Below are 13,116 nucleotides of genomic sequence, written 5' to 3' on the forward strand. Positions count from 1 at the left end.
CTCAGCACTGCTGGACTCTTGTGTGTTATTCATTCCATGTTCCATGACAGCAGTTGCAACTTCGTCAACTTGTTGATGAATAATCCATTTTCAGCCTCATCCTGGCCTCAGTGCTAAAGATCTGCTATTTTCAAATTGTAAAATCATTTTTCTAATATTGTTATCATCATTGGACCTGTAAGTGGAGGTTTCTGTGGTTTAGAAGTTCACATGGTATATTGAGGTAATTGGACCACTTTTTTTTTTTATAATAAGCTATATAAAACACAATGAATTAATAAAAGACCCAACAAGTTTTGTAAGTTGTTTGACTTACATCTTCAGATCTTCAGGGATAAAAGGTAACTGAAAGTTAAAACAACAAAAAAAGAGATTAACAGTTCATACTATACAGTTGTAGCCGTCTGACTATTCATGAAATTAAAAATCAGAATGCAGATTCAAAGCAGTGCTGGGTTTAAACAATGCTGGATGATGCCACGTTCTGTTGTTCACGTTTATAATGTCCGAGGTCTGACTGAGGTATATTTTTTATTAAAGCTGACCAAACTTGGTGGAGAATTAAGGCTTGATTTTTATTGCATTGTGTTGGTATTAGTATTTTAAGCATGTTTGCAGCTTCTTTAAATTTCCTTATGTAACAGGTTTTTTTCTATGTATGACATGCTTGGATTCTGCCATAGTACATTGTGGCCGGTGGAAGTGGTATGGAAAGCTAGACCTGATTTTTTGTTCTCTTCTGTTTTGTACATCCTTTTAGTGTTCTTTCATGTGGATTTCTTCAGATCTTCCTGTCTGTCCTATGTAGCAGATGCTGCAAGAACAATAAATTTTGTAAACACCCTGTTTTTTTTAAAGGATGATGAGGAGGTTTCGGGGGATGTAGAAATCTCAAAATTTTTTCCAGCGGCAGAACGGCTACTTTGATGTTATATTTGTTAAGTAATTTAGCCATCTTGTCTGTAACATTTTTGATAAATTAGAGGTCGGAGAGTCTCTACCATCTACTATTGGTCTTAAGGGAATACCTATCTTATGAATTTTTGGTACACCATAAATTCTTGGAACTAATGGGTGTTTTGAATGTAGAGTTCTTTTGAGTTCTTCAGTTCAATTAGATATCTTTTTGATTAGATCATTGGTTTTATTGTGAGCGTGCCAAGTGGGATCTCTGTCTAAAGGTTTATAGGTATTAGAATCTTCAAGAAGAGCTTTCATTGTATTATTATAATCTTCAGAGTTCAAAACTACTGTTGCATTCCCTTTATCTGCTTTGATTATGACAATATTTTTGTCTGATTGTAATTCTTTGAGGGAAGTGTATTCCGTGTAAGGAAGATTCCTTTGAGGTAATTTACTTTGCAATAGTAAAGCCGTGGTTTGTATGCGGATGAGATCCGATGTATTACCAGGTAAATTAGGTATTCCCTTAAGATCAATAGTAGATGGTAGAGACTCTCTGACCTCTAATTTAGCAAAACAGCTCACCAGAATGATTTTACCCCATACAGGAAAAACATCTTCTTTCATCAAGAACAGTACACATTTTATTGAAAAAGTAAACGATATTTATATTGGACCTTCAAATATATTACCAAGTTTGGATGTTATCAGCCTATTTACAAATGTTCCAAGAAACGAAACTGTGAATCTCCTAGAAGACATTTTTCCTCCAGACATCGTAGATCTTTATAAACATTGTATAAATAATACTTTTTTCACGTTTCAAGACAAATTTTGGGAACAAAAAGAAGGACTGGCTATGGGCTCTTCCCTCTCTCCGGCTTTAGCTAACCTATTTATGGAAAACTTTGAAAACAATGCTTTAAACAATTATCATCAAAAACCAAAAATGTGGCTATACTATGTCGATGATATATTCATCATTTGGTCAGGAACAACAGATGAACTCATTGCTTTCAAAGATTACCTAAATAATTTGCATAATAATATAAAATTTACTTTAGAACAAGAAGTATAGAAAGGGCAGTTTTCTAAGTTCATTCTATTAGAAGTCAATGAAAAGGATAATAAACTTTCTTTCTCAATATACAGAAAACCTACCAACACAGGAAGATTTCTTAATGCGGCCTCACACCACCACCACCCTTCGCAAAAAATAGGTATAATAAAAACCCTAAGGGACAGAACGTATAACATTTCCAGCAGAGAAAAACAGAGAAACGAAGAATTAGAATATCTAATACAGATCTTTCAAAAGAATTATGAAACCAATACTATCAAAAAAATCCTTCACACACCTCCTACAAGCATCTCTCAGAAACAAGATTTCAAAAATGCTATCACACTTCCATATATCAAAAATGTTACAGACAAGATGGCTAAATTACTTAACAAATATAACATCAAAGTAGCCGTTCTGTCGCTGGAAAAAATTTTGAGATTTCTACATCCCCCAAAACCTCCTCATCATCCTTTAAAAAAAACCGGGTATTTACAAAATTTATTGTTCCTGCGGCATCTGCTACGTAGGACAGACAGGAAGATCTGGGGAAATCCACAAGAAAGAACACCAAAAGGATGTACAAAACAGAAGAGAACAAAAAATCAGGTCTAGCTTTCCATACCACTTCCACCGGCCACAATGTACTATGGCAGAATACAAACATGTCGTACATAGAAAAAAACTGTTACATAAGAAAATTTAAAGAAGCTGCAATGCAATAAAAATCAAGCCTTAATTCTCCACCAAGTTTGGTCAGCTTTAATAAAAAATATACCTCAGTCAGACCTCGGACATTATGAACATGAACAATAGAACGTGGCATCAGACAGCATTGTTTAAACCCAGCACTGCTTTGAATCTGCATTCTGATTTTTAATTTCATGAATAGTCAGATGGCTACAACTGTATAGTATGAACTGTTAATCTCTTTTTTGTTGTTTTAACTTTCAGTTGCCTTTTACCCCTGAAGATGTAAGTCAAACGACTTACGAAACTTGTTGGATCTTTTATTAATTCATTGTGTTTCATATAGCTTATTATAAAAAAAAAAATTGTGGTCCAATTACCGGAATATACCATGTGAACTTCTTAACCACGGAAACCTCCACTTACAGGTCCAATGATGAAAACAATCTTAGAAAAATGATTTTACAATTTGAAAATAGCACATCTTTAGCAGTGAGCCCAGGACGAGGCTGCAAATGGATTATTCGTCAACAAGTTGATGAAGTTGCAACTGCTGTCATGGAACACGGAATGAATAACACACAAGAGTCCAGCAGTGCTGAGGTCTTTCCCCTACAAGATCTCTCATACTTAAGCTTTACTGCATGATGATGGGAAACTAGACTGCAGTTTGCCCTGATGTTGTTAGCTCCAATGGAGGTGGATGATGCATGGTCATGAAAAATCTTGTGGAATGACCAGGCACATTTTTATCTGAACAATAGTGTTATCTCACACAATTGCTGCATTTGGCTGCGAATAACCTTCACATGTTCCATCAGATTCCTTCAAACTCAACAAAAGTGGGTTTCATTGCTTCATCTATTATCAGTCCATACTTTTTCAAAGAACTTCACCCAACAGTGATTTGTACTGTCTCTGCTGTTTAAGTATCAATTAGATGCTGTTCAACTTTGCTGTTCCACAACTGCAGCAGCAAAGATGCCTTGACTCTACCATATTCATGCAGGAAGGAGCACCACCTCACGGATTACCAGTACAGTAAATGTTACGAAGACGCTTAGAGTTATGTGATTTGTCGTGCATTTTCCACAGCATAGCCACCTCATTTGCCTGATCTAAACCCCTGTGACTTGATTGTGGGGCAATCTGAAATTTGATTGATGAAACTTGTTGGGTCTTTTATTAATTCATTGTGTTTTATATAGCTTATTATAAAAAAAAAAAAAAATGTGTTCCAATTACTGGAATATACCATCATTGGACCTTTTCTCTTATCCTTCAAATACTGGAATTCTCGAAGTATGGCATAGCATTACCGCTTTGTTGATGGCAAAGCATTGACTAACAATGCATGTTCTGGTAAGTTCAGATCCATAGCACTTCAGTCTTATCAGAATGACGTGAATCCGTTTCAGTCTTCCTTCAGTTCCACCAGCTCGTCAGTAGAAGCAGAGAGTGATGCAAATATCATGTGATTCTAGCACCAAATGTGTCCTGGTGGTAGAATTTTGTATTATTTTTCATCTTCTGTAAATAAAAACCCCATTTTCCAGAGTCTACTTACACCAAGTTTGATTGAATTTTGTCTAATACATTTTTTGCTACAGGGCTCTGAACTCCTCCTCCTCCTTTAATTATGGCCATCTTGTATATATTTATTAGACATCTGTTGCCACTTCTGTTTGAAAACTCTCTTCAATATATCTAATTTGCTATAAATGAATGCAGAATATTTTTACAGATATACTGAGCTGCACAGACTTCCACCACTTCCAGATCATCCTCCCCCAGAACCTCCTATTAATGGTGGATCTCCCAATCCTAATGTTCGAGAGCAAGTTAGCATGTTTAATGCTGCTGCAGCTGCTGCTTCTAACTCTTCATGTAAGTTGGGCATTTTACTTACTAGAAGAATTTCAAATCTTTTTCAAAATAGGAACAAATATTTCAAAACAAAAAAAATATATTTTTGGATGGTGTAATAAGAATAATTTTAAAATGCTTTTATTATGCTGGCTATGATTTATAATGCTGTCTGTGAGTTATAATTTACAGCGATGAGTGATTCACTGATTTGAAGTCATTTAAACTAAACAATGGTTTTGGTTTAAAAGACTTCTGAATTTATTATGTGATAATCGTTACAATAGCTTGTTAACCTATATTGTACAGGGTGTCCACATTGGACCTCTCTAGTTTCAATGTGTTACTACTACTTAAGTGTGTGTTGTGTGTGGACCATGGTGTTGAAATTGTACAAATGAGAAGGAACTTGCCAAGTTTTTGTAAAAAAAGAAAAAAAAATTCTGGATGAAATGTGTAGAGTCTCTGGAATATTTGAACAACCCAAACCTTGCACATTTCCACATTTTGATTTTTTACTGTTCTTTGTACATATACATTGTATTTTTTAGGAAACACGATATTATGAAAAACAGTTTTTTACCAAGTACAATTTACTCCTACTGCTGTCCCTTTGTTTCAATAGGACAGAGAGTGAGAAATAGAGAGAGAATGAAGAGTAACAAAACTTGGTTTTGTGAGTTTAGAAGAACCATGCTGAGAAGATCAGCTCTCTGGCTGCTAGTGTAAGATTTAGGTTGTGAGGGGGAATAATGCGATTGTTGATGAGTATTGATCATTCAAAAATCATCCTTATTACTCTCTCTCTTTTGTACTCAGCCAAGGATTGGAGAATTTAGGGGATTACATGAAATGTGAGAACAGTATTCAGTGAATGGACGGATTTGTATAAAGTTATTTGTTGCTCAAATGTAAAGCAATGCCTTGACCAAAAAAAGAGAGAACAGCATGTACAAAAAATGCCTGATTAGTACTATTGGTAACAAACAAGAATAGGATATTAAGTTAAGGGGATGATAAATCCCTCATTATTTTAAAGCCGGATACGAAACTCAGAGATCGAAATCTAAGAGTTTCATGCCGAAGAACTATTGGCAAGTCCAAGCGTAAATCAACACCTGGGTAGTACAACACTAGGGCAACTCGGAGCAAAGGTGGAGCAAGAACCATCACTATCCTTATTTTTTTTTTCTTCTTTCTCATAATGTAAAACGCAGCTCCTAGGAGATGTGTTACTGTTTTTACATTATGAGGAGAGGTCACTACCCAGACCGGTTTTGACCTTTATTGAGGTCTCATCAGTGAGTAGGTATACTTGGATAATACCAAGGTTTGAGTGAAATGAACTTACATACCCCCTACTATTCAAATTGCCAGAATCGTGTACCCATATATTATATTATTACTATGATAACTTAATTAATAATTTACACCGGCGGAAAAAAAAATAGCCTCTTGGCTCTTTATCATAAGAATAGGATAGTTAGTATGAAGCATAAGCTCACAGCTTATGAACTATATCCTAGGGAGCCATTGTGCTTCATATACATTAATGACAGAAACATTCAGAACAGGGGGGGGGGTGAGTTCTCGGCATTGATTAGTTTCTCTTGACCAAAAGTTATTGGCATTAGTGATACATGGCTGACAGAGGATGATATAATTATTGGGATAGAATGTGAAGGATATAGTATTTTCAGGGAAGATAGAGAGAAAATGATAATGTCAGGAAAATAGTGCATTTGAGGCAGTAATGCACTCCGGATCTAATCTTGGGGGGGGATGGCCGAGTTTCAGACGTTTTGAGAATACACATTATGCATCGCATAGAACCTATGACTGAGCAATGATTACTAATTCATAAGTAGTATAGAAATAGAAGACACGATACAACATAAATAAAAAAAAAATTTTAATTAGGGAAAGATTTTTGGAAAATTTTCTAGTGTTTTTTCCTTTTTCCTTTGGGGCAGGGTAGGGCCCCTTTCCCCATCTGGGGAGTGCCACTGATTTGAGGCCATCTGGTTGAGATAGATGCAACCAGGACAAAATATACATTTGGTGCTGCTATACACTAGGCAATGTAATAGATGGAAATGTATGCATTGGGAAATAAATTCAATGAGTGGAGGGAAAGTAATTATTTTGGGAACTTCGCCTATGGGAATATATATTGAAAGGAGAAAATACATATGAGAAAAGAAATGGAATTTATGCAGATACCAAGGAGTAATTACCTGAGTCAACATATGATAGAGGGTACCAGGTGTTTGAGAAAATTAGATTTAGTAATTGCATCAGAGGATTTGTCTGTAACTAATATGACCATATTCTCACCAATTGATCATGTGGCCTTGACCTGGGAGGTGGCTAAATATCTGGAATTTTCATTTAAGAGAGGGTATATGTGAAATTACAGGGCACATAAGTAGTATGGCAATCGCAGGATATTTCTCGGAGCAATTCCACTTCATGAGAAACTGCAAGGGTTGGATTCATTATTAATAATTATGGAGAGAGAAACAGCAAGTTATAGAACTTGCTTTAATTATATTAAAATAAAATACAATGTTACAAATTTATATCACGGTCATACTCAGGAACATACACACACACATATACACTGGATCACAAGTACACACTACAATGGGCTGAATATAACTGCTTTGGTCATTCGTTGACTATAATATGACCTCTGGTGAAAGAAAAAAATAAGATAATACACCCTCCATCCAAAAAGAAACCGATCTTTTGATAAAAAAAAACACAGGCCAATTATAATTATTCAAATAATTTATTTCAATCAATATACTCTTCCTAAGCTTCGATACAGCGTTTGGCACAGTCAATTAATTCGTTAAATGAGTTTTTCATATCGGTTTTTGGGATGGTGTTGAGGGTCGTGGTTACTGCCACTCGAACGTTTCCAATGGTGTCGTATCGTTTTCCTTTCATTGGCAAATGAAGTTGGAGGAAGAGAAAGAAGTCACAGGGTGCTAAATCAGGTGAATACGGTGAGTGATCCAACGCACAAACTTGGTTTTTGCTCAAAAACTGTCTCACAATGTTCAAACGATGAGATTGTGCATTATCATGCAAAAGTGACCAACTGCCTGCATCACGATATTCATGCCGTACGTGATGAATTCTCGCTATCAATCGCTTCATAACTTCGAAATAAAACTCACCATTGACCACTTGGCCAGGCGGAATGAATTCTTTGTGGATAATGCTCTTGGAATCGTAGAAACAAATCAGCATTGTCTTTACTTTTGACTTCTCCAAGCAACTTTTTTTTGGTCAATTTTTTCAGGCTCATACTCAAAACACCACATTTCGTCACCAGTAACGTTCATTTCAAGGAAGTTTGAGTCCTTACGAGCAGTTTTAATGAGGTCCTTGCAGTGTTCAATTCGATATATATTTTGGTGGTTATTCAACTTGTGGTGAGCAAATCGCGAATTCGGTTTACGAAGGCCCGAACTCTTGGTCAAAATATTGTGCACAGTTGATTTTGGAATCCCCAATTCTTCTTCATTCAGTCTCATGAATCATTTCGGGTTTTCTTTGATGAAATTTTTTTGGATGTTAACTTCACTCAGTCCAGTTTTTGGATGGCTTGGCTTTTCGTTGTCCTGAAGCGTCTCATGACCACTTTGAAATCGCTTAAATCACTCATAAACTTGAGTACGGGATAAGCATTCATCATTGTATGCTTTTTGAAGCATTTGATGCATTTCAGCAAAACTTATACAAAGTTTAACACAAAAGTCAATCGCAGCTCTCTGTTTGAAACTCATTTTCCGACCATTCGTCAAAACACACTGTCATTCTCGGTACTATAACTCAGCTTCTAATGAAACAAATGTCATAAACAGTTACCACAACACTAACGAAGGTTGCTGCTTTCGACAACAAAAAGATACAACAGGTGGCGGCATTAGTTTCTTCTATTTTCGAAAAGTTCGGTTTCTTTTTGGACAGAGGGTATGTATATGTGTGTGTGTGTGTGTATGTATATATATATATATATATATATATATATATATATATATATACAGGTGTCCCAAAATTCACGCAAGATTTAAATTTATGCAAAATGAAAAAGAAATCCCAGTAGGCTGAGCTCCTTCCACACTAATAAACTTGTTGAAGACAGATTGACCTCTGGTCTCATTCCTTCAAGCCTTCACTGGTAGTTGGTCCAGTCTATCAACGAATCTGATCTTTTCAGGAGCGAAGAGAATATGGAATGCAACTGCATTCATCTCGTGCCTCTAAACCCCAACACTTGTATGTAAAGGGTGTCCCAAAATTCACGCAAGATTTAAATTTAGCGCCATTTGTGCTAAATTTAAATCTGTGCCAAAGAGAAAAAAAGACAGCATGGCAGCTGACAGTTCAGGGTTATTAAAAATGGAGCGCTACACGAAAGAACAACGCATTTTCATTGTTGAGCAATATTTTAAAAATAATGAAGGTTTGGCAGCTACAGTTCGCAATTTTCGTACAAAATATGGTCGGAATAGTGATTTAACTTCATCAACTGTGAAAAGATTAATTAAAAAATTCAAGGAAACTGGATCAATTAGTGATCTTATACACTCTCGCCCTCCTTCAACAAGTCATTCAACAGAAAACATCGAAGCAGTACGTGAGAGTGTTGCTGAGAGTCCAGGAACATCAATTCGGCACCGTGGTCTTGAATTGGGCATTTCGAGAAGCTGTCTACAGCGTATTCTCACAAAAGATTTGCATCTTTATGCTTACAAAGTTCAGTTGACTCAAGAACTGAAGCCTACTGACCACACACAGCGAAAAGAGTTCGTTGAATGGATTATGGAACAACAACAACAAGTGGGTGCTTATTTTTCAAACAAAATCATCTTCAGCGATGCGGCTCATTTTCATCTTGATGGCTTTGTTAATCAACAAAATTGTTGCATTTGGGGTTGAGAAACAAATGCATCCACAACGTGTCACTGTTTGGTGCGGATTTTGGGCTGGAGGCATCATCGGTCCATTCTTCTTCAAAAATGCAGCTGGTAAGGCAATAACAGTTAATGGTGCTCGCTATCGCGACATGATAATCCAGTTTTTTGTGCCTAAATTGCAAGATATGGATGTGGACGACATGTGGCTTCAACAAGACGGGGCCACATGCCATACAGCCCGAGAAACAATTCAATTACTGCATGTGTCATTTCCTATTCGTGTAATTTCCCATTTTGCTGATCAGAATTGGCCGCCCAGATCATGTAACGCTGTTGGACTTTTTTCTTTGGGGTTTTTTAAAGTCTAAGGTTTATGCCAACAAGCCCACGCCTTGAAGGAGGAAATTGAGCGCTGTATCAATGAAATTCAGCCACATTTATGCAAAACGGTCATGGAAAATTTCAACAAAAGAGTGCATATGTGCCAGCAAAGCCGTGGAGGCCATTTATCCGATATGCTATTCCATGCATAACCCTATACCGTATACTTTATGAATCAATAAGAAATTACAATTTTTAATTAAAAACCTGTTTTCTATCAAAATTACTTCTTGCGTAAATTTTGAGACACCTTGTGTACACACACACACACACTAGAGGGCTCTGCCCATGGTGCCCCCCCCCCCACCCCCCGAGTTCTGGACTGGCAAGCCGGTTCTCCTTCAATTCTGATGACTCGACTTTTGAAGACTAGAAAGGGGGTTCCGCTCCCCCCCCCAAACCCCCCGAGTTTCTGACTGGTAGGCCGGTTCTCCTTGAATTCTGATAAGTAGAATTTTGAAAACTTGAAAGGGGGTGTCTGCCCCCCCCCCCCCCCCCCAGGTTTTGGACTGGTAGGCTAGTTCTCCTTTAATTCTGATGCATAGAATTTTGAAAACTCAAAAGGGGATGATCTTCCCCTGGCACCTACGCCACCCAACCCCCTGAGTTCTGGACTGGTAAGCCTGTTCTCCTTGAATTCTGAATTCTGATGACTCGAATTTTGAAGACTCAACACTCAGGGTAGCCTTGAGTTTCAAAATGTTTCAAATAACTTGACACAAAAATGTTACAAAAAAAAAGGCTTATCAGTTTATATTATAGAGTATATATATATATTTTTTTTATGAAATATTGAGTGACTAGAACCGAGATATAAGCAAAGAGGTTTTAATATAAAAACATGACTAGTTTCGGCCTGTAACAGCCTTCTTCAGGGACATTATAAAAGAAAGAAAAAACACTAAGCATTGAAGGTTAAAAGACTATGAACAACATAGACAGTCTCTATACATAATTAGCATGAAAATGTTGTGGTTGTATTTGAAGCTGTTCTTTCGTTTGTTGCATTGTTGGGAGAGTGCATGATTACAGCTGAATGACTATCTGGGAGGTTGTAGCTCAAGTTGTTATTTAGATGAACAGGATTGAAGATGATTTCTCTAAATTCCATGATTTTTCTCTCTAGTTTGTCACCGCAATGGAAGATGTTTATAGATTTTTCCCAGCAGACTTTGTGACTTTGGTTTTCATCATTATTATCAAATTTCAAGATAATATATGCAAACAAAATCATGGACTGGCTATGTGTAATCCTTTATCCCCTGTACTTGCAAATATTTACTTAGAGGATTTTGAAACCAAGGCTATCTCTTCCTTTATTTTAACACCTAAAGTTTGGAAACGTTATGTGGATGATGTCTTCATCATTTGGAGCCATGGACATGAATCCCTTATGGTTTTTCTCGAACATCTCAATAACTGACATCAAAGTATTATGTTTACTGCCGAACTTGAAACGCATAATTCCTTGCCTTTTCTTGATGTCAAACTGACTCGCTCTTCTGGTAAACTCAAAATATCGATACATAGAAAGCCCACACATACCAACAGATATCTGCACAGTCAGTCCCATCATTTCCCTTCTCATAAGCTTGGAATAATTTCCACATTGGGACATAGAGCCTGTTCTCTTCTTGATGACCCAAATGAACTTCTTACAGAAATAAACCATCTGAAAACTTCTTTCGAAGTTAATGGATATTCCAAGAAAATCATTGAAAAATTCCTTCTTAATCCTCCTAGACATCACTCAGAAGAAACAAATAGATTCAAAGGCAATATATCTATTCCTTACATAAGTACTGTTTCACATAAATTAGCAAAAGTTCTAAGAAAATACAATATCAGAACATTGTTCACTCCACTTCCAAAGATCCGTTTCTTAATTAGCCACCCAAAACCTTGTCATCATCAACTCAAATACCCTGGTGTATATAAAATATTGTGTGATTGTGATATTCCTTCTTTTGGGCAGACAGACAAATCTGTCGAATTGCATATGGAAGAACACATGAGGAACATTACTTACAAGAGACAGCAAGTGAGTGCATTATCAAGTCATATCCTTTTCTCGGCTAATCCTAATGATGAAAACCAAAGTCACAAAGTCTGCTGGGAAAAATCTACTAACATCTTCCGTTGCAGTGACGAACTAGAGAGAAAAATCACAGAATCTAGAGAAATCATCTTCAATCCTGTTCATCTAAATAACAACTTGAGCTACGCTGATGTATGTTGGTTGAGCCACGGTAAAGTTTTGTCACACTTTGTCACTCTAAAATATGAACTAGTTGAATTTTTGGAATCCCAAGAAGATATGGAAAAATTCCCAGAAATAATGGATGAAGAATGGAATCAAGATTTATTTTTCTTGTGTGACATTTTGGGTCACTTGAATGACCTTAACTTACAGCTTCAAGGAAAAAATAAGTTTGTTTTTCAGTTAATGTCTCTTATAAAGGCATTCAAAATGAAATTAAGTTTGTTTGAAAATCAACTTGCTGAGGGGAATATGTCACATTTCTTAACTTGTCGACAGAATATTCCATCAGAATGTTATTCAATGGTGGGTGGAAAATATAAGTAGCACATATCGCTTCTAAGTGAGGAGTTTCAGAAAAGAATGCCATTGAGTAATGAAGACGAAGTCTGCATAAAAGTGATTGAGGATCCATTTTCTGTCGAAGCAGGAAATCTACCTGTCGAATTCCAGATGGAAGTTATTTATATCCATTGTTCTGAAAACTGTTGGGTCAAGCATAGGGAGAGTACTTTACAAGAGTTTTATTCTATTCTGGATCAGGATAAATTTAAAAGTTTGTTGGATACTGCCTACCAGGTAATTTGTATGTTTGGGAGCACGTATACTTGTGAACAAACATTTTCTGTCCATGAACTTGAACAAAACCAAACAGCGTTCATCTTTAAGTCATCAATTTAGATGCTATATTAAGAAAGGCCACTTCAAACATGACACCAAACTTTGATAAAATAGTGGCAACAAAGAAATGCAACGTGTCACATTGTGACATTCTGAATGTCACAATGTGACATTCAGTCACTGATATTTCACTGAAAATAAGTGTGATTCTCAGTGAAATTATTAGTAAACTTTGTGTTTATGTTTAAGTGGTTTTATTGAGAAATTTTGCAGCTCTATCTGTTTGTAAATAATTTTGGTTATAATTTTAATTGTAACTGTCTAAAAAATTTAAATATGCATATAATTAGTATTTATTCTTACTAAATAGCTTAAGGAAATTAACGTACAATAGAATATAC

At 36.2% G+C, this 13,116-nt stretch overlaps 1 protein-coding gene across 3 annotated transcripts in view; it reads left to right on the plus strand.

The window, feature by feature from the left end:
• LOC150107066 (epidermal growth factor receptor kinase substrate 8-like) overlaps positions 1-13,116 on the plus strand; it is a 379,016-nt gene that overhangs the window by 175,958 nt on the left and 189,942 nt on the right. For all 3 annotated transcript variants that reach the window (XM_090393423.1, XM_090393421.1, XM_090393422.1), the window contains exon 8: positions 4,398-4,540. In XM_090393423.1, the coding sequence (XP_090249549.1) occupies positions 4,398-4,540 (143 nt within the window). The remainder of the gene's footprint in view (positions 1-4,397; positions 4,541-13,116) is intronic.

The sequence above is a fragment of the Typopeltis vanoorti genome, chromosome 5 (assembly GCF_054136105.1).
Source record: "Typopeltis vanoorti isolate ZY-2024b chromosome 5, IOZ_Tvanoo_1.0, whole genome shotgun sequence".
Lineage (NCBI taxonomy): Eukaryota > Metazoa > Arthropoda > Arachnida > Uropygi > Thelyphonidae > Typopeltis > Typopeltis vanoorti.